General features: G+C 39.9%; 2 protein-coding genes across 2 annotated transcripts; both read left to right on the plus strand.

Moving 5' to 3' along the window:
• Window positions 1-687: 687 nt before the first annotated feature.
• LOC135652618 (ankyrin repeat-containing protein At5g02620-like) lies at window positions 688-2,855 on the plus strand. Its single transcript, XM_065173693.1, has 2 exons — window positions 688-1,633; window positions 1,833-2,855. Exons 1-2 carry the CDS (start codon window positions 1,052-1,054, stop codon window positions 2,742-2,744), a joined length of 1,494 nt encoding a protein of 497 aa, XP_065029765.1. The 5' UTR covers window positions 688-1,051; the 3' UTR covers window positions 2,745-2,855.
• Window positions 2,856-13,515: 10,660 nt separating this feature from the next.
• On the plus strand, window positions 13,516-15,690 carry LOC135652699 (ankyrin repeat-containing protein BDA1-like). Its single transcript, XM_065173863.1, has 2 exons — window positions 13,516-14,458; window positions 14,658-15,690. Exons 1-2 carry the CDS (start codon window positions 13,877-13,879, stop codon window positions 15,570-15,572), a joined length of 1,497 nt encoding a protein of 498 aa, XP_065029935.1. The 5' UTR covers window positions 13,516-13,876; the 3' UTR covers window positions 15,573-15,690.
• The last annotated feature ends 6,790 nt before the right edge of the window (window positions 15,691-22,480 follow it).

Below are 22,480 nucleotides of genomic sequence, written 5' to 3' on the forward strand. Positions count from 1 at the left end.
GAAGAGGTCAAAGTCGTCCAACGAAGACGACAAAAAAAAAAAGGTGATCATTCATCCAAAAAAAATTAGCATGGTCACGAGCTACAAGATCGAGAAAGCGATCAAAATATTTAAACCGGACAACTTGAAGGAAACCGACGACCGGGATAATGGTGTGGAGACCCACGAGTCGCGCTGTTAGGTTTGAAGAAGTTGATCAGCCGGACAGGACACCGAGGTGATGTTACGTTAAAGCGTTCAGCATGCAGTCCCGTGAGCACCGCATCCAATCCGATGAAATGATGACTTCGGCAAAAACATCCATCCAATTTTTCTCCGAACAATTGCGCACGCTGTTGCTATCCCACTCGCCGTTCGGCTTTCGTCTCCCTCGCTGCGTTTCCAACGCATCGATTCCTTGGGATAAGTTATTTAAACGGGACTGCAGTGGCCACTGTGAGCTCGATGACCAAGTCGTCTCTTTGGCGTCTGGTGAGGACAGGCTGTACAAGAAGGAGGAACTGCTCCAATCACAAGCCTCCATATCGATTTATCTGCAAGCTTGTTTTCATTCATCCATCCCTCCCTCCCTCCCTCCTGATGTATCATCAGCCAGATGGAAATATAGGGTGTTGATGAGGTCTGTTTCGCTGAAACTAATTAAAAATTTAAGTGAAGATAGGTTTTAGGAAGATATTATTGTAATTAGAAGAAAAGTTAGGAAAAGCTATATCGCAAGTCCATCTTGTTTCATCAACGTTCTCGAACACAAATACCGCACGTCGACTGTCCCAGTCTCGCTTCATTCTCTAGGTAGTTTCGGCGAACGAGAAAGCAAGCCGAGGAAAAGTATTCTGCGAAGTCCAGACCAATGGGATGCAAGACGAGAGGAAGCAACTTACGTTTTGGAGACGACTGCGTCAACAAGGCCAGCGTCTTGATGGAGACAGGACCAAGAAGACCGACCGGGAGGAATCGTTAGAGATTTTTAGCCTATATATAGGCGTCTTAACTTCGAGATGTTTGTGACCAAATCGAGAGAGAGAGAGAGAGAGAGACAGAGTAACTAAGCATGGATCCGAGACTAGAGGAAGCAGCTTATGCGGGAGACCTCACTTTGTTACGGCGTTTGCTACGAGAAGACCGGCTCCTGCTCCACAGGCAAGCCATCGCCGCGGCTCACCTGTCGGACAGCCCCCTCCACATCGCTGCATCGCTCGGCCACTCCGACCTGGTCCGGGAGATCCTCGCCGTAAACCCGGAGCTCGCGCATGGCCGCAACCGCGAAGGCCTTTCCGCCTTGCACCTGGCCGCTGCCCAAGGCCACTTGTCCGTGGTGAACGAGCTGCTGCAGTACGCAGCCGCTGCCAATCTCTGCTTGGCGACCGACAACGATAGCTTCATGCCCGCCCACACTGCAGCCTTACGAGGCAGGCTTGATGTATTGACAGTGTTACTGGATGCGTGCCCGGAGTCCTTGCGAGCTGTGACATCGCAAGGTGACTCCATCCTTCATCTTACTGTGAAATCGAACAGCTTCGAGACCGTGCAGTTCTTGCTGAACAGAACAGATGAAAACGATGAGCTGCTCAACTCCGGAGATGCGAAAGGCAACACCGTCCTGCACCTTGCTGTGGCCAGAAAACAGCTCCAGGTAGGTATTCCTTATCCCAATTAGAGGAAATGAATTTGTCTTCTTCTTTTCACCAGGTGTTTATGCATCTCTGCACCTTCTGATACGAGAACTTTCCCACAACAAAAGATAAATACTCTTTGCATTTCAATCAAAAAAAGGCAAATGGAAATACCGAGGAACTTCCTGTTCATAGCTCTGGTAATACGATTGAATGCAGACCGTGAAGTTGCTTCTGGGAAGGAGAGGTATCGAAGTTAACGCCACAAACATGAGAGGCGACACCGTCCTTGATATGCTACTGGATTCACCCTGCCAGCTTGGAGATCTGTTGTTGGGAGAACTGATTCGAGCAGCAGGTGGAAGAACCACAGCAGAAGAAGGGAAGACTCGGCCGAAATCGTCACCGGGTGATGCCAGAGCCTCTGCCACTGTCGCGTCACACAGAAGCCGACCAAATCGTTCTGAACCTAAAGAAAAGTACAACAACAAACCAGCAACACTAATGTTGGTGGCGACGTTGATCGCCACCATCACATTCGCAGCTGGGCTGAACCCCCCTGGTGGGTTTAAGCAGAAAGATGATGGTGGGTCGACTCCCCCCATTGCAGAAGTCAATTTTGATGAGAGTTCAAGTGAAGGGGAGGCAGTTCTAAAAGATGATCTCGAGTTATTCCTACTGTTCGACATGTTCGGGTTGTTTGCATCCTTGAGCATCATCCTCTTGTTGATATGTTGTGTGCCCAGACAGACTAAAATGGTGATGGGAATCCTAAAGTGGATTCTATGGCTGGCGGTGTTCTCGACGGCATTAGCATTCTCGACCGCCATTGTGCGAATATTTTCCTATCAGCTCTACACTGTCATCCTTCTCATGAGTTGGTTCGGAATTCTCAGTCTCTTCATGATTTGGGTGTGCTTTAGAGCGATCAGAGGCTTGTTGCGCAAAGGTGGATGCTGGAAGAAGAAAGATGGAGAAGGAGAAAGCCAGGGAGTCCCCACAAGGGCCGTTGCCATCCGCACGAAGATTGTGGTGGGCGCGTTGATGATAATTATCTTTGGAGTAGTTCTTATTGTAAATTATTTAGTGTTTGTTTATATATTAAATATGCCAAATAATAGAATAATATGATCTATCATTATTCTTATATGGTTTATCCTTTATCATCCTTTAAAGTTACTTTATCTTATTTTCAGAATGTAATTTGCTTTAATCATTATTAACTTTGGTTTTGTTGTTACAGATGATTTATTAGAGTTTTGTGGAACATTATATCTCTTACATATTAATGATGTATTTATTTAAAAACACTGGATTCAGCAAATCTAAAACTAATCAATAGTACAATGATGCACTAATATATTTATAAAATCTTAAATATCTGAATCATTATCCATACTTGAATAATTTAGAACCGACATAATATTAAATGGTGCATAAAAGATAACAAGGATTTAATGTATAGAATTATCAATTATTAACAACTGTGTGCCTATACTTATGTTGCACTTCAAAAAAAACATAATTAATCCTTCATAAATACTTTTTTTTTATTATATGAAAGGAATTTAGAATATCTTTTATGTCTAATTTGGATTTTTTTCTGTATCAACTATAATATTTTTATATTATTACTATTTTTATTTAATTTTTTAGGATATTCATTTTATTTGGAAAAATAATGAATGTATTCTTCAAATATGTATTATGCAACCCCTCTGCTACATGTTTTTATTGTCATCAACTCTTTCGGTGGTTATTATTATTATTATTATTATTATTCTTTTAAAGGCTGATGTCACAATTTATTGTTCAATTACATTTATTTTTTTCCTTTTCATCAAGCTTTTAAAATTTGTTCTACGATGAAGATGGATTTACAACTATAGACTTGTCATAAGTTTTTTTTATTTTTATTATAAAAATAAGTATTAATTACTCTTATATATGTTATATGTATAGTAATATGGTTAAATTCCCCAAAAATCAAAATTCAATATACAAATTTATAATTTCATAATAAAATTACAAGTTATCATCAATTTCAAGTGAAATTAGTAGGGAGAACCCACCTCAATCATATATCACATGACTATTAGCTCAGCATAAAGAACAAACCTATGTCATATGATAGACACCTAAGTCCCACAAAAAAAGGCTTGTTATAAAGATTCTTCAATTTACTATTATCAATATCAATTACTGTTTACTCATGATTTCACTTTTTATTTCAATCTTAATTTGAGTATAGATGGGATTAGATGAGACGCCCAACTTTATCTTTTTTTACATTGATCATCGAATAAGCAAACAAGCATTAGAGTCATCCTTTTAGTTGTCTTTTTCTCTCAAGCATGATCACAATTTTACTATGCTTAATCCGAGATACGATAACAGTTCCACCGACCCATCCATTCGAAGTCGAAGAATCATCCATATGACACAAAGGTTTTTTAAATATGTCAACCGTTTTAACCCTAAGTGTCAAATAGGTGTTAATTATGTGACATTGATGAATTGTGTCAATCATGTGATATGAAGGTATAATCCACATGATGCTAAAGTATCGATCATATCTTTATTCCTATATTATATTTTAATATATTTTATTAAATGACTCAGATAACTTGATTTATAAAGATTTTGACTCTTAATCGGAAGATTATATATTCACAATCAACTCATGTATTTTAATGCCATAATATTTTTAAAAAATACTATTGTAAAAAATAGAATGGAGGAAAAAATGAAAATATAAAAAGTATAAGCTTGAGTTTTTTCCCATAAATATATCCTCCTTTACGAAAGATGATGCCTATGGTCCGATCGCACTTGACGTAGAATAATATTTAGCAGTTAAAAGTGGCACCCCTAATAGTTCCATGTTAGGAATCCTAACGACAAGTCCACTAAAAGTCACTAAGCTAAGGTAATTAAGATATTAAAGTGATCAAACCACAAGCATATGCATTGTTTTGTATCTTTCTTTGCAATCATAAGATAATACATTATTTTAGTTAGGTTAGAAACTAATCCAAATCAAATATTAGGACAATCTTTTTGCCTCTCATGCAACCTTGAATCAATACCTCTTATGGTCAAAGTCTTCAAATAGACTTCGTACAAGTCATTGTTAATTGTTGGCCTCATGTGAAGTGCTCTGACTCATCATGCATGAACTTGAATGGATGATAGAGCAACGAGGGAATGAGACATGCATCTACAATAAAAGATTTGAGCAACGAGGGAATGAGACATGCATCTACGATAAAAGATTTGGTTGACGTAAAGAGCCACCGAATCATGGTGACATAGGTCGTAAGACTCGAGTCTAGTTGGATAATGACTCATACGTAAATTAGATATTTGGTCTCCATACCCAACTAATTAGATCGAATTAAGGTGTTTTATAAGCTAATAATGCAATAATACATCCTTTGAGCTTCATCTTTTCAGTCGCTTAAAAATATTTCTTCTTTATCCAAACTTTATATACTCCTTGAAACTCTGAAATCTAACCTAATAATGCAATAATACATTCTTCGAGCTTCATCATTCGATTCACTTAAAAATATTTCTTCTTCGAGTCAAACTTTATATTCTTCTTATAACTTTGAAACCTTCTTATGCAATACAAGCGAAGACTAACATCGAGAGACTATGGGGCTATGAAAACTTCATAACTAATTTAGATTTCATATTCTCCAAAGACTAATGTTGAAAATATATTTAATAGAGTCCTTCAATACTTAACATACATCTTTAAATATCTAAGATAAGAGAAAGAAGCAAAAATAAATTGATAGCTCGAATTCTAGATGATTGGATGAATGTTTTACGTTACAATCCATAGTAACATGACAATGTTTTTTGTTCTTAGCCTATTGACTCCGAACAAGAAAGTTGATGATTGGTAAACAAAGAAAATTATGAAATCATAAAGAATTCATCTTTCATTTTCGTTGCCATCTTAATGGAAAACTATGCATCAACTTCTGGGAAAGAAAAGATTAGAACTTTGTGATGTTAGGTAGAAAGCCACAGTGAGGACTTACAAGACCAATTTGGCACCACAAGCTATTGGTCATTGTCTATATCATGCAAGGACATGAGGAGGAACATCTAGAATAGGAAGTTGGACCACTGAACAACTTTCTATCTTGTGGTTTCCATGGATTCTTTTACTTATGATTAATAATTCCATTTCCTAAAGTTAGATGCCTCTTCATTGATTTCAATTAATGGTAGCTGCTTTTTGACTTGCTCATTTTTGCAAGTCATGGGACCTATGTCATATGATGTACTCATGCGCCAAAGCTTCTTCCAAAACGAAGGAGAGTAATCTTTTTTCTGTCTTTTTCTCCTTTTTTTTTTGGAATTAAGATATTCTTATAATTTTTCTCTACGTTGGTGTAGTTTTTCTTTCTCAAAAGAAGCAATTATACCTCCTAATTTGATTTAGGGTTTCACTTAAAAGGGTAAGACTGTAGGCTATTAAAACTCACTATCAGCTGAATCTGATGGGTTGTCAGCCCGTCAGCCCAACAGTTTATGCATCTCTGTACCTTCTGAGACGAGAACTTTCTCATAGCAAAAGATAAATACTCTTTGCGTTTCATTCAAAAAAAGCTAGTGGAAATACTAAGGAACTTCCTGTTCATAACTCTGGTAATACTATTGAATGTAGAACGTGAAGTTGCTTCTGGGACGGCGAGGTATCGAAGCTAACGCCACAAACATGATATGCTACTGGATTCACCCTGCAAACATGGAGATCTATTGTTGGGAGAACTGATTCGGGCAGCAGGTGGAAGAACCGCCGCAAAAGAAGAAGGGAAGACTCAGCCGAAATCGTCACCGAGCGATGCCAGAAGCCGACCAAATCGTTGGTGATACGGCATATTTTGGCGCCCAAGACATGCTAAGTCAGAATCCGTACTAAGGCACTACTCGACCTCGGAAACCCCAAGGCGACACCGTCCTTGATATGCTACTGGATTCACCCGTCGCCTCACACAGAAGCCGACCAAATCGTTGGTGATACGACATATTTTGGCGTCCAAGACACGCTAAGTCAGAATCCGTAGCACTACTCGACCTCGGAAACCCCAAGACGACGCCGCCCCCGAGACACGCCAAGTCAGAATCCATACTAAGGCACTGCTAGACACGTCCACCACGCCAACCTACGTACGACTGACCCACGTACAGTAATATAAAGACCTCTAGCCAGTATCTGGCAGGGGAAGGAAAAAATCAATGGATCACTCCACTGACTTGCTCATCAGAGGGGCCTCATCAGGTGATCCTGACGAGAGCCATTTTTGTAGGAAAACGTGGTCACCTCACGAAGACGAGCTGCCAGCCACCCTGGAGAGGGAGAGACGTAGCTCGGCATACACAGTGCCCGGATCGGCACACCAAGGAACGCTGATCCACACATCGTCACGAGGGCCTGGTCGACCTCGACATCCAGCTCAGCCAACAGAAGACTCCCGACATCGACCAGTGAACCAGGCTGTGCTGACTCACTAGTCACGACACATTTGTTCACTAACATTTTGGTGCTAGAAGGAGGGCATGTCGCATGAGCATCCCGCGGGAGCTATCCCCGAGGGAGAACCACTGGCCGGTCACCCTTTTGTCGGGCCCGGAGATCAGCCCCTCCCCATCCTTCGAGATGGGGGGGATCCCGGTCTCGACGCTAGATCATTGCTGGCGCCCGAGACCAGGTCGGGACAGGAGAAGCCCAAGACCAAATGATGGACCCGAGAGGTCCGCCCGAGCAGAGCATACCCACACATTGCCGAGTCACACTACCCCACTTCGAGCCTGACACTGTATCATCTGACTCGACGGACGACTCGCTTAGGGCCCAATTGTCCTGGGTCAACCAACGTCTGGACGTGTTCCAGCGTGAGTTTCGAAAATCGCAAGGCGAGTCCAGCGAAGGTGACTCGGGCGAGTCCCCTTTCACTTAGGAAATATAGGGTAAGCCGGTACCTCTCAACTTCAGCCTACCGACATTGGAGACATACGATGACAGCTCTGATCCCATGGATCCAATGCCGAGTTGCATCTCGGCCAATCCAACGCCCGAGTCGTATCTCGGTCAACCCAACGCCTAAGTCACATCTCGGCCAATCCAACGCTCGAGTCGCATCTCGGCCAACCCAACGCCCGAGTCACATCTTGGCCAAATCCAGCATCTGAGCCATGCATCTCGACCAATCCAACACCCGAGTCTACTCTCGGCCAAATCTAGCATCCGAGCCACACACCTTGGCCATCCAATGCCCGAGCCATGCATCTCGGCCGATCCAACGCCCGAGTCGCATCTCATCCAAATCCAACGTCCGAGCCACACACCTCGGCCAATCCAACGGCCAAGCCATGCCTTAATCGCACCTCGGCCAATCCAACGCCCGAGCCATGCCTCAGTACACCTCGGCCAATCCAACACCTAAGCCATGCCTCAGTCGCATCTCAGCCAATCTAACTCCCAAGCCATGCCTTGCCAGACTAGTCCATTATCCGAGTTGCCCCATGTCAATCCCCAACTCACTACTCGTCAAATCTCAAACCGAGTCACTCTAGCTCGCTCGCCAACTTGCAAACTCGGCAGCCGTAACTCTGGGCCGTGCCAAACCCGTTATCCGACCTACGACACGTCAGTTTCGCCTCATCGGTTTTGCCTCATCAGGCTCCTGCCGCCCGATCAGCAGAGTCAATCCTGCCCAAAGCACGAGGCGTTGTCCCTCTAAATTGCCCCACGATGAGTTAATCCAACTTCCCCTCATGAGCCATTAGCCTCACTCCGACCCAAGCATGCCGCCCAACCCTTTAAGGACCCTACGACACGCCTTAGAGGGGGGGAGAAGTGATACGATATAATTTGGCCCCCAAGACACGCCAGGTCAGAATCTGTACTAATGCAATGCTCGGCCTTGGGAACCCCGAGACGACGTCGCTCCCAAGACACGTCAGGTCAGAATCTATGCTAAGGCACTGCTTGGCACGTCCACCACGCCAACTTGCGTACGATCGACCCACATACAGTAATATAAAGACCTCTAGCTAGGTGGGGAGGAGGTAAAAAACAAATCAATCGGTCACTCGACTGACTTGCTCGTTGGAGGGGCCTCGTCGGGTGATCCCGACGAGGGCCATTTTTGTAGGAAAAGGTGGCCACCTCAAGAAGACGAACTGCCAACCACTCGAGAATCGTCGTCCAGTGCACGAAGGAGAGCAGCCAACCAGCCCGGATCTCGACTAACGCCAACCAGCACCCCTTCCCGAGGGCGCCGCCACCTCACGAAGACGAGCTGCCAACCACTCCGGAGAAAGAGAGACGCGGCTCGACATACACAACGCCCGAATCAGCACACCAAGGAACGATGATCAACACTCCGTCGTGAGGGCCCGGTCGACCTCGGCATCCAGCTCAGTCGATAGAAGACTCCTGACATCGACCCGTGGACCGGGTCGTGCTGACTCATCAGCGACAACACTTTTTTTCATAACAGGTGTGCTTTTGAGCGATCAGGTGCTTGTTGCGCAAAGGTGGATGCCGGAAGAAGAAAGATAGAGAAGGAGAAAACCATGGAGGCCCCAGAACGGGTGTTGCCATCTGCACGAAGATTGTGGTGAGCATGTTGATTATAATTCTTTTAAGAATATTTTTTTATAAATTTATTAGTGTTTATGTACATAAGAAAAGGATCAATAATAGAATAATATGACATCATTATTCTTATATGGTTTATCCTTTATCATCTTTTAAAGTTACTTTATCTTATTTTCAGAATGTAATTTGCTTTTCTGTTTTTTTTTCCACGGTATATAGTTAGTAAATCTGTAACTTTAATCATTATTAACTTTTGCTTTGTTGTTACAGATGATTTATGAGAATTTTGTGGAACATTATATCTCTTACATATTAATGATGCATTTAAAAACACTGGATTCAAATCTAAAACTTGATTAGTACAATGATGCACTAATATATTTATAAAATCTTAAATATCTGAATCATTATCCAGACTTGAATCAATTAGAATCAATTAGAAGCCGATCAAATCGTTGGCACCCCTTCCGACGCCAGGCTAGACCTTCTAAGGATGACCGCAGCCCCCGAAAAGTATGGTCTGAACTTAAAAGAAAGGTACAACAACAAACCAGCAACACTAATGGTGGTGGCGACGTTGATCTTGATGGGATTTCAAGTGAAGGGGAGGCAGTTCTAAAACATGGTCTCAAGTTATTCCTTCTGTTCGACATGTTCGGGTTGTTTGCATCCTTGAGCATCATCCTCTTGTTGATATGTTGTGTGCCCAGACAGACTAAAATGGTGACGGGAATCCTAAAGTGGATTTTATGGCTGGCGGTGTTCTCGACGGCATTAGCATTCTCGACCGCCATTGTGCGAATATTTTCTAATCCGCCCTACACTGGCATCCTTCTCCTGAGCTGGTTCGGAATCCTCAGTCTCTTCATGGTTTGGGTGTGCTTTAGAGCGATCAGGTGCTTGTTGCGCGAAGGCGGATGCTGGAAGAAGAAAGATGGAGAAGGAGAAAGCCACGGAGGCCCCAGAAGGGCCGTTGCCATCTGCACGAAGACTGTGGTGGGCGTGTTGATAATAATTCTTTTAGGAGTATTTTCTATTGTAAATTATTTACTGTTTGTTTATATAGCGACAAGGTCAAATAATAGAATAATATGACCTATTATTATTCTTATATGGTTTATCCTTTATCATGTTTTAAAGTTACTTTATCTTATTTTCAGAATGTAAATTGCTTTTATGTAAACTTGTTCCTGTACGTCATCTTCTATATAAAAATTAATGGAAGTTCATTTTAGTGTGTTTTCCATTTGCTTTTCTGTAAACTTGTTCCTGTACGTCATCAACGTCAATCCTGACATACTTTTTTTTGTTTTGCAAGAAAGGAAAAAAATTATTTATTAGATAGCATGGGTACAAAAGTCACCTTAAAGATATGAGATAATAATCAAAAAAAGAAAAGTTCTGAGAGTCACTCTCCTCACCTAAAAATAGTAATTAGATGCACTCGGCAAGCCCCATAGTCCCACATCGACAAAATCAAGTTTGATATCTCCTGTTTAAACTATAAATAAGGGCCTAGGCTTTGAAGTCAAATGCACCACAAGTGGCATCATAAGAAAACCTAAGTATTTGCTTTGGTTTTAAGTCCACACTCAGTTAAATAGTTTGGGCTTATTGATGAGGTTTTTCTTGTTTAGTATTTTTGGGTGTTTTATGGCCTAGGAACATCTTCCTAAGGCACCGTACTACGTAAATCTGATGTTCTTGTCGCTTTTATCTTTTTGCTTTATTTTCTTTGTTGTGTTGTCAAAATTACCTTGTGGTAAATTTTCTAGGGCTAGCTCTAATAGTTGGCTCCTCTATTATATTCATGTTATACATGTGTGATCAAGAAAGAGTGAAACATCTTAACAATAGCAAAATCTCATCAAGATGCTCTAAGAAAATTGAGATGTGCCACTTAGGATGTCCACAAAGCACTTAAAATCAGTTTCAATATCAATACGATTAAAACCATCGAATAAGATTTTAGAGAGTGTATGATGAATAGTTGCTGGTTCATCAGCACTTAAAATGACGATTAGAAGAGAATGCTCCATCTCCTCCAATATATGCAACTAGAAAAAAGAACACCACTAGTATTAAGATGAAAAAACTGGTACCCTCCTTGTCATATTGATTGAAAGAGCTATCACAGTTTAATTTTAGCCACCTAAATTAAGACCTAGTTCAAGAGATCGTTTCATAGAAACTTTAGAATGATCCTATAATAATAAAAAAAAAATTATCCTAACAAAGATAGTATTAGAAGAAGCTTTGAGTTGCTAAAAGATCCAATTTGAAGGAGGAAAAGAGGAAGAGAAGTGTGATTTTGATAGCTTTCCAAAGAAAAATAACTATAAGACAAGAGAAAAAAAGATAGACAAAAGTCTTTTGTTAGCAAGGCAGAAAATATACAAATTGGAGGTAGAGAAACCAAGTGTGACAAGTCTTTCTGTGGGAAAGTGGTGATGCAACAATTTTCCTGGAAAAAGTTTTGATTCAGTGAATCACTAGGAGATATCACAAATGACACCACCAATCCCATTCACTAGGAGATATCACAAATGACACCACCAGTCCCCACCGGAGAAGAGTAAGTCTGTGTTGAGAATCAAAAGATAAATAGATTTAGTGGATGAAAAACTTGTGCTATTAGAAATAAAAAATCATCTTTATAAGACTAGAAGATGTCAACAAGAGAGGTACTAAACCAAGAGTAGAATAAATTCGAATTCCAACATCCATTAATTAAGAGAAAAGAATCCTTCACATTAGGAACAAATACATCTATTTTTTTAAAAACACTGGTTTGAAAGCGATCACGGAGCATATTGATAGAATAGCCATCTCCCACAAATTTGCAAAACTCAAATTTCAAGAAATCCATAGCAAGCACAAATAGCTTCCAACACTAACTAGAGTTGAAAGGGGAAGGGGCACTCTAAGATTGGATAGTGCCATACTTAGCATAAGCAACCTTGACCCAAACGATATCAGCACTATTAGGAAGATAAAAAAATTCTTTTGACATGCAATGCATATTTGGTTATGTGCATGTCCTTGATGCCCAAGCCACTAATGAACTTAGGCAAAGTGATGGTGTCCCAAGAAAGCAAGTAAAGAGACCTTTAGAGTTGTCATGGTTGGACCAAAGGAATATGTGGGTTAATGAAGAGATTTTATTAATAACAGTAGAAGGAGACACTTAAGGAGTGTATAGGGATGGAGTTTAAGTACAAATTAATCAAGGTGACACAACCAGCTTGTGATAGAAGGGAGCCTTGCCATTTACCAAACTTGCTGGTAATCGGTTGAATGATACTATTTATACTAGAAATCGAAATGTGAGAAGGGACAATCCAAATATTCACAATAAATGAAAGATTTCGACTGCTAATATATTGATAAACATTTCTTCAGCGGATCATTGAAATGGAGACGCCCTGTGTAGATTTTTTGTTCCGCTCCCATCTTTCTTTCGCTGAAACTACTTGGAAAGTGATGATGGAGCCATGTCGGCTTGTCCCGAAGCGTGGATGATTTTTTTTTGTTCTTTTGAAAAGTAAAGAAGATTATATTAGATCAGCTAAAGCTGCAAAATCCGAAGAGGTCAAAGTCGTCCAACGAAGACGACAAAAAAAAAAAGGTGATCATTCATCCAAAAAAAATTAGCATGGTCACGAGCTACAAGATCGAGAAAGCGATCAAAATATTTAAACCGGACAACTTGAAGGAAACCGACGACCGGGATAATGGTGTGGAGACCCACGAGTCGCGCTGTTAGGTTTGAAGAAGTTGATCAGCCGGACAGGACACCGAGGTGATGTTACGTTAAAGCGTTCAGCATGCAGTCCCGTGAGCACCGCATCCAATCCGATGAAATGATGACTTCGGCAAAAACATCCATCCAATTTTTCTCCGAACAATTGCGCACGCTGTTGCTATCCCACTCGCCGTTCGGCTTTCGTCTCCCTCGCTGCGTTTCCAACGCATCGATTCCTTGGGATAAGTTATTTAAACGGGACTGCAGTGGCCACTGTGAGCTCGATGACCAAGTCGTCTCTTTGGCGTCTGGTGAGGACAGGCTGTACAAGAAGGAGGAACTGCTCCAATCACAAGCCTCCATATCGATTTATCTGCAAGCTTGTTTTCATTCATCCATCCCTCCCTCCCTCCCTCCTGATGTATCATCAGCCAGATGGAAATATAGGGTGTTGATGAGGTCTGTTTCGCTGAAACTAATTAAAAATTTAAGTGAAGATAGGTTTTAGGAAGATATTATTGTAATTAGAAGAAAAGTTAGGAAAAGCTATATCGCAAGTCCATCTTGTTTCATCAACGTTCTCGAACACAAATACCGCACGTCGACTGTCCCAGTCTCGCTTCATTCTCTAGGTAGTTTCGGCGAACGAGAAAGCAAGCCGAGGAAAAGTATTCTGCGAAGTCCAGACCAATGGGATGCAAGACGAGAGGAAGCAACTTACGTTTTGGAGACGACTGCGTCAACAAGGCCAGCGTCTTGATGGAGACAGGACCAAGAAGACCGACCGGGAGGAATCGTTAGAGATTTTTAGCCTATATATAGGCGTCTTAACTTCGAGATGTTTGTGACCAAATCGAGAGAGAGAGAGAGAGAGAGACAGAGTAACTAAGCATGGATCCGAGACTAGAGGAAGCAGCTTATGCGGGAGACCTCACTTTGTTACGGCGTTTGCTACGAGAAGACCGGCTCCTGCTCCACAGGCAAGCCATCGCCGCGGCTCACCTGTCGGACAGCCCCCTCCACATCGCTGCATCGCTCGGACACTCCGACCTGGTCCGGGAGATCCTCGCCGTAAACCCGGAGCTCGCGCATGGCCGCAACCGCGAAGGCCTTTCCGCCTTGCACCTGGCCGCTGCCCAAGGCCACTTATCCGTGGTGAACGAACTGCTGCAGTACGCAGCCGCTGCCAATCTCTGCTTGGCCACCGACAACGATGGCTTCATGCCCGCCCACACTGCAGCCTTACGAGGCAGGCTTGATGTTTTGACAGTGTTACTGGATGCGTGCCCGGAGTCCGCGCGAGCTGTGACATCGCAAGGTGACTCCATCCTTCATCTTACTGTGAAATCAAACAGCTTCGAGACCGTGCAGTTCTTGCTGAACAGAGCTGGTGAAAACGATGAGCTGCTCAACTCCGGAGATGCGAAAGGCAACACCGTCCTGCACCTTGCTGTGGCCAGAAAACAGCTCCAGGTAGGTATTCCTGATCCCAATTAGAGGAAATGAATTTGTCTTCTTCTTTTCACCAGGTCTTTATGCATCTCTGCACCTCCTGATACGAGAGCTTTCTCACAACAAAAGATAAATACTATTTGCATTTCATTCATATAAAATCAAATGGAAATACCGAGGAACTTCCTGTTCATAGCTCTGGTAATACGATTGAATGCAGACCGTGAAGTTGCTTCTGGGAAGGCGAGGTATCGAAGTTAACGCCACAAACATGAGAGGCGACACCGTCCTTGATATGCTATTGGATTCACCCTGCAAACATGGAGATCTATTGTTGGGAGAACTGATTCGGGCAGCAGGTGGAAGAACCGCCGCAGAAGAAGGGAAGACTCAGCCGAAATCGTCACCGAGCGATGCCAGAGCCTCTGCCACTGTCGCGTCACACAGAAGCCGACCAAATCGTTGGCACCCCTTCCGACGCCAGGCTCGACCTTCTAAGGATGACTGCAGCCCCCTAAAAGTATGGTCTGAATCTAAAGAAAGGTACAACAACAAACCAGCAACACTAATGGTGGTGGCGACGTTGATCGCCACCATCACATTCGAAGCTGGGCTGAACCCCCCTGATGGGTTAAAGCAGAAAGATGATGGGAGTTCAAGTGAAAGGGAGGCAGTCAAGTTATTCCTACTGTTCGACATGTTCGGGTTGTTTGCATCCTTGAGCATCATTCTTTTGTTGATTTGTTGTGTGCCAAGACAGCAGAAAATTGTGACGGGAATCCTAAAGTGGATTCTATGGCTGGCGGTGTTCTCGACGGCATTAGCATTCTCGATCGCCATTGTGCGAATGTTTTCCTATCAGCTCTCCACTGTCATCCTTCTCATGAGTTGGTTCGGAATCCTCAGTCTCTTCATGGTTTGGGTGTGCTTTAGAGCGATCAGGTGCTTGTTGCGCAAAGGTGGATGCTGGAAGAAGAAAGATGGAGAAGGAGAAAGCCAGGGAGGCCCCACAAGGGCCGTTGCCATCCGCACGAAGATTGTGGTGGGCGTGTTGATAATAATTCTTTCAGGAGTATTTTCTTTTGTAAATTATTTAGTGTTTATTTATATAGTAAATAGGTCAATAATAGAATAATATGACCTATCATTATTCTTGTATGGTTTATCCTTTATCATCTTTTAAAGTTACTTTATCTTATTTTCAGAATGTAATTTGCTTTAATCATTATTAACTTTGGTTTTGTTGTTACAGATGATTTATGAGAGTTTTGTGGAACATTAGATCTCTTACATATTAATGATGTATTGATGCACTAATATATTTAGAAAATCTTAAATATCTGAATCATTATCCAGACTTGAATCAATTAGAACCGACATAATATTAAATGGTGCATAAAAGATAACAAGGATTTAATGTATAGAATTATCAATTATTAACAACTATGTGCCTATACTTATGTTGCACATAATTTTATGTATCGAATCAAACACTCCACCTTATCCACTTTGATATAATCAATAATCAATCTCATCATTTTGATATTAAATTGAGGGTTCATGGGTATTAAGATTGAGAAATAAAAGAAAAAATCAAAACTTTGTATACTCCCAGTGTCACCATCTATCAGAATAAATCGGGTCAACACTCATCATGAAGATTCCACATGAGTCCAAAAGACATGTACCAGCTTCATCGGCAAAATGGCAATGGCGCAATAGCTATCCATGTATCATCACGTACGTACGATATCATGACGTGGTGAGAGGACGAGTGCAGCAACATCATACCTAACTCACCCCCTTTTCCTGGACGTCATGCCGTGGTCGTACCTCAATACAAGTGTAAGTTTGGAATCGGAATCGTGATGCATGGTTGAGTCGCAAATAGGACCGCATCGTTATCGACAGTACTCATTTCCTATCCATCAATCATCACAGTTTTAGGTTTAGAATGTAGGAATATTTACATAATATATATATAATATGGAACACATAATTTAAGATGGTTTATTTATATGCATCATGATTTTAGTTTCTTTTTTTCTTCTCTATTTCTCTCGGATTCATAGAGTAATCATTTAATTAGCACGGATTGATGAATCCGTGGTTAAAGAGTTGCTGCAGTACGCAGACGCTGCCAATCACTGCTTGGAGAACCGACAACGATGGCTTCATGCCCGCCCACACTGCAGCCTTACAAGGCAGGATTGATGTGTTGACAGTGTTACCGGATGCGTGCCCGGAGTCCGATCGAGCTGTGACATCGCAAGGTGACTCCATCCTTCATCTTGCTGTGAAATCAAACAACTTCTAGACAGTGCAGTTCTTGCTGAACAGAACGGATGAGAACGATGAGCTACTCAACTATGGAGATGCGAAGGGTAACACCATCCTGCAGCTTGCCGTGGCCAGAAAACAGCTCCAGGTATTCCTGATCACAATTAGAGGAAATGGATTTATGATCTTCTTCTTCACCGGGTTTTATGTTCGAAATATTCAATGCAAGAGATGAGGTGAGAGGATAGTCTCGTATGGTTAAGGATTGAAATAGGTGGCTCATAACTTAGAAGCATTAAGTTTTTTTGTGTTGAATTTGATAAAATGAGAGAATCAAGAATGAAATTGTAAAGGTAAAAAAAAAAAAAACACTTCAATTAGTATCACATGAAGTTTATTTATACATGGTGAAAGAGAATATTTCTTTAATTGATCAGAGAAATTTCCTCATGCGTAGTTGAGGAAATCTCTCTGTTATCATACCCTCGTAAGAAATAGTTTGCAGACTAGAGGCTTCGTGAGTGAGTCTGCTAATTGATCAGTCGTATGGACATGAGAGACATGAAGTTGATGTCTGACAACTTGATCTCGCACGAAGTGAAAGTCGATGACAATATGTTTTATGCGTGAGTGGAACACTAGATTGACACATAAGTAGGTAGCTCCAACATTGTCACAATATATTATAGGAGTATGTGTATAGTTGACTTTGAGTTCCTTGAGGAGATTTGTGACCCAATTTAGTTTAGTAGCAACGGTTGCAATAGCATAATATTCAACTACAGTCGAAGACCGAGCCACTCTCTTCTACTTCTTAAAACTCTAAATGATTGGATTAAACCCAAGAAAAATGACATACCCTGATATTGAGGTTTTATTATCAAAGTTTTTCGCCCAATCAACATCAGCAAATGCATGGAGATGAAGTTGAGTGGTTTTGCAAAGAAAGAGACCATGATTAAGGGTCCCTTTAAAATACCGTAAAATTCATTTAATCGTAGACCAATGCATAGCAGAAGGCTAGTGCATGTATTGAGATAATTTATTGACTACAAATGAGATATATAGACTCGTGAGAGCCAAGTACTGTAAGGAGTCAAGTACTTGTCGGTATTGAGTTGAGTCCGTGGTAGGGCTGTCATCACATAATTTGAGTAATTCACTAGTAGAGAGAGAAGTAGCAACTTCTTTCGCATCTTGCATATTTGTCTTTGATAATAAGTCTTGAATATACTTTCTCTATGAGAGAAGGAAACCTGAGGATGTAAATATTGCTTCCATTCTCAAAAAATAGCTCAAGGGTCCTAAATATTTGAGGGAGAATCGATCAGTCAATTGCTTTAAAAATGTTTGAATCTCCAAGGGATCATTGCCTATAACAATAATATCATCTACATATACTAGAAGATATATTGTATTTCCATATTGTTGTCGTATGAATAAAGAGGTATCATACTTGGAGTTGATGAAGCCAATTGATATCAGAAACGATCCAAGTTCAGTATACCAAGCTCTTGGAGCTTGACGGAGTCCATAAATGACTTTTTGTAATTTGCAGACATATCTCGGATACTGGTGATGAACAAAGCCAAGGGGTTGCTGCATAAAGACATCTTCAGTTAGAGTACCCCTGTAAAAAGACATTGTTAACGTCCAGTGATCATAAGTGTCAGCCTCTGGAGATGGCTAAACTTAGAATAAGCTGAATTGTTGTGGGTTTAACTATAGGACTAAAAGTCTTTATGAAGTCAACTCCAGGTCATTAATGAAACCCTTTGGCTACTAATCATGTGTTATATCGAGCAACGGACCCGTCGGGGTTTCGCTTAATTCGGAAGACCCATTTACACCCGATGATGTTTTGTGTAGGATGAAAAGGTACAATAGTCCATGTGGAGTTATGGAGAAGAGCATTATATTCTTCACATATGTCTTTATGCCAGTGAGGAGATTTTTGGGCTTGAGTAATTATGGTGCGTTCACTGGTCTCGGGAGAGGATTTGGTGATAGCATGCATGTCGAGAACCTGACATGGTTTAAAGATACCACTTTTTGAGTGTGTTGTCATTGGATGTCTAGGAACTAGAAGTTGTGTTATTGGTATGGGTGGTGGAGAGGCATCGAGGGATATGTTGAGATACATTAATGGTACTAGGTAAAGAAAGTTATTGTGATTCTGAGAATATTATGTCAGTAGTAGGGGAGGCTTGTGAAGAAAAAAGATGAGAAGGAATAGAGGGAGTGGAAAGCTGTTGAACTGGGAGAACAAAAGAGTGTGGATCTTTAAGAAAAGGACTGGATGGTGTGGGAAGAGGTTCGTCTGAGGGGATCGATGGTATACTTCAGTGATGTATATTTGTTGGAGTGGCTTGCATGGTAGAAGACTCATTATTTTGAAATTGAAAGGCAGGCTCCACAAAAATAACATGACATGAAATAAAGACTTTTTGAGTTTTTGGTTCGTAGCACCGAAAGACATTATGTTTAAGAGAATATCCTATGAAGTTGTAAGGTTTAGATCATAACACTATCTTGTGTAGGGCATAGGGACGTAGCTACGAATAACATAAACAACCAAATATTCTGATTTTTTTATGGTTTGGGGATTTGGAGAATAATTTTTCAAATGGAGACTAGTATTGGAGAACTAGACTGGGTGCACCTGGGATGTTGAGTATCGCTAGTGGACAATGAAGAGAGCCATCGACATAGCCTAGAAGATCATAGCCAAATAGTATATTAGAGAATTGAGCACGCCATGATGTATAGTTGCCACCTTTGGATAATTTGAAGGGGATAAGAGTTACTGCATTTATGGAGTTAAGGCCTGTATGTGGGAAAGTATTGTGGTTCCCTACGGGAACAATAATTGAAGCATCAGAGATAGATGATGAGGACATATGGAAGATATGTACCAAAATGTGGGAGCAACTAGAAGTCTACAGCAATGACAATGATCAGGGAGAAAGAGGTGTTGGTGCATATCAATGTCACATGAGGTGGGTTGTTGGCAAATGAGATCTTCGTTGAAGGGAAAGACCTGTGAATTATGTAAAGTTGTAGGTCTCTGTGTAGTAGTTCTGCAGTTAGGAATTTGGGCAGTAGAGAGTGGCCTGCGACTAGAGAATCGCAACCGCTAGAGGAAAAGAAGCAACAATAGATCTCATTCGAGATCTGTTGACAAAAAGTTCTGCACTAGTGAGGAGGGGAGGTGCTGACAAACAACGAGGAAGAAAGGTGGGGTAGTGTTAGTGAGCAAAACACTAGAGACACCGCAGCGGAAGGGAATGGACGTTGGCACAAAGTGGTAGTGGAGAAGATAGTTGCCGCCGCTAAGGAGGAAAGATTTGTCACACCGATGGCTTGACGATGGAAAAGCAGTGGTAGATAGCTTTTTATTTTGCCTCCAGATGTGGAGAAGCAACAGTGATAAGTCAGCAGCGAGAAGAGAGCTTGCTATAGGCAAGCAGCTCTAATACCATGATAAAATGAGAGAATGAAGAATGAAATTATAAAGGTAAAAAAAAAACACATTTCAATTAGTATCATATGAAGTTTATTTATATATGGTGAAAGAGAATATTTATCTGAGCAGAGAGATTTGCTCATGCACTTGAGGAAATCTCATCTGCTTTACAGTCGAGGAAATCTGTTGTTATCAGAATTCATTTCTAACCTAATATATGTTAACCTAGAGATAAATGGTAAATTTTAATCTAAATTAGTTAAAAATTAAAAAATGATTGAGCCAATCAAATTACGGTTTGACTAAATAAATGAGTCTAGACGTGGATGAATGAGCGATACCATAGCGGGAATAATATATAGATTTATCACAGCATATGAAAAGATGTTAATTTTAACCCATGTTTAAGATAGGTTATGAATGTCTTTTTAGTGGATTAAAATATACAATAAATATTATATGGAAGTTATTTGTTTAGATTTTGGCATTAGATTCCAATAAAGAAACTTATGAGATTATGGTGTTGTGACGGTAGCTTTCTGTTGTTTATTATGTTTTATTCTAGATGGTACAAATCTTAACATAATCTTTCTTTCAGATCAAAACAACATCGAGTATGATCTATAATTTTATCTCTAGCTTTGTGGCTATGATTTTAAATTTTTGAAAAATTCAAATATTGAAATATATCACTCCAACCTTGAGAAGAGAGGCAATTGTATAAGCTATTCGATGTATCTGGTTTAGGACTTTCATCTGACTCCTATATATAAATAAATTAGAGATGCATGATGTACATGAATAAAGTAATTGTAATTGTATGGAGAGAAGAAGATGAAAGGAAGAACAAGAGAGCAACATTGAATTACTCTTCCTGTCTAAAACCAAATACTAACTCATGCATTAAAGTGGCCGGAGAAGATTACAGGTTTGTCTGCAGGAATGCAAACTTTTACAGTATAATTATTACATAATCTAGTTCATAATTAATCACCCATGGGATATTTATTATATAATTTAATTCATAGCTAATCTATCCATAGGACATTTTATAACTATTTAATAATTTAATTACATAATTCAATCCATCATCCTTCTTTTGCGTAACTCTGAAGAATTAAGAAATAATCATATAACAAATTACATCTCTAAAAATTGAGAAATACATAAATTCTTTATGCTTTCGATATATGCTTTTGAAATATACATAAATACCAAGTCTTCCTTCATATTTATACAAAATTTACAAAACATCAGTTTATATTCATTTTAAATTCATGGCTTGCCAATAATATTTTTAAAATAAAAGCATAAATATAACTAGTGTCACATACAATAACATAAGACATTATAATTACCATTCATATAAATATAACTAGGGGTTCATAAATATAAATATAGTTAGAATGTACATGTTAAAATACAAATCGTAATAGTATCAATGGCCATGATAACATTATATTACCGTGATAAAATCGTGAATCATGTTTAGCACTTATGGGGTAGGTAATGCATATCTCCTTGTGTCAAGATGCAAAAGAATCTAGTGTTTGAAATATATTCTAATATATAACCCCGATTGATAAGTTTCATATCATACTCATACTGACCATATAAGAAAATAATATATCAATTACTGTTTACCAAACTAAGGGTTTCGACATGTCTCTTGTTGTATCTCATTTCAAAACTGATATAATTATATATCATTTGAAACCGATAATAATTATATATACTTTAATTATTTTTAAATATAATGTTAAACATATATTTTTGTATAAATTCTGATAAGATAACTTTAAAATGCTTATAAAATAATAAATAAATATTCAAACCATATACTTTTCCAAATTGTAAACATCTAAAATTTTTTTATACTTTTAAATAAGAAAGATTTATAAACCTTGTAAATCATATGTTTTTATCAATTTCAAACAAATGCATTAATACTTTTCAAAACAAACTAGATGGAATAATCAGATACTCACTTTGATAGCATGTCCTTATACAAACATATAGCTCTCATCTTTCCCTTTTTTCTCTTATTTTTTTAATATAATAATTTTTCTCGTTTTATTTCCTCACAACATAAATATTTAATTAACTAAGTACATCAGGATGTATCAATCTATAATTCAAAACACAAATATAATTAATAAGAATATAAGAGATTTCAAAATCATACTTACTATAATATTTTCTGTAGTTATCTGAATTCATCTGATATCAATCAAACTGAGTACTTGATTTTTTTTTTTTCCTTCCTTCCATTGTTCTCTTATTCTTCTTCATCTTTT

This window comes from Musa acuminata, chromosome BXJ3-11, assembly GCF_036884655.1.
Source record: "Musa acuminata AAA Group cultivar baxijiao chromosome BXJ3-11, Cavendish_Baxijiao_AAA, whole genome shotgun sequence".
NCBI classification, from domain to species: domain Eukaryota; kingdom Viridiplantae; phylum Streptophyta; class Magnoliopsida; order Zingiberales; family Musaceae; genus Musa; species Musa acuminata.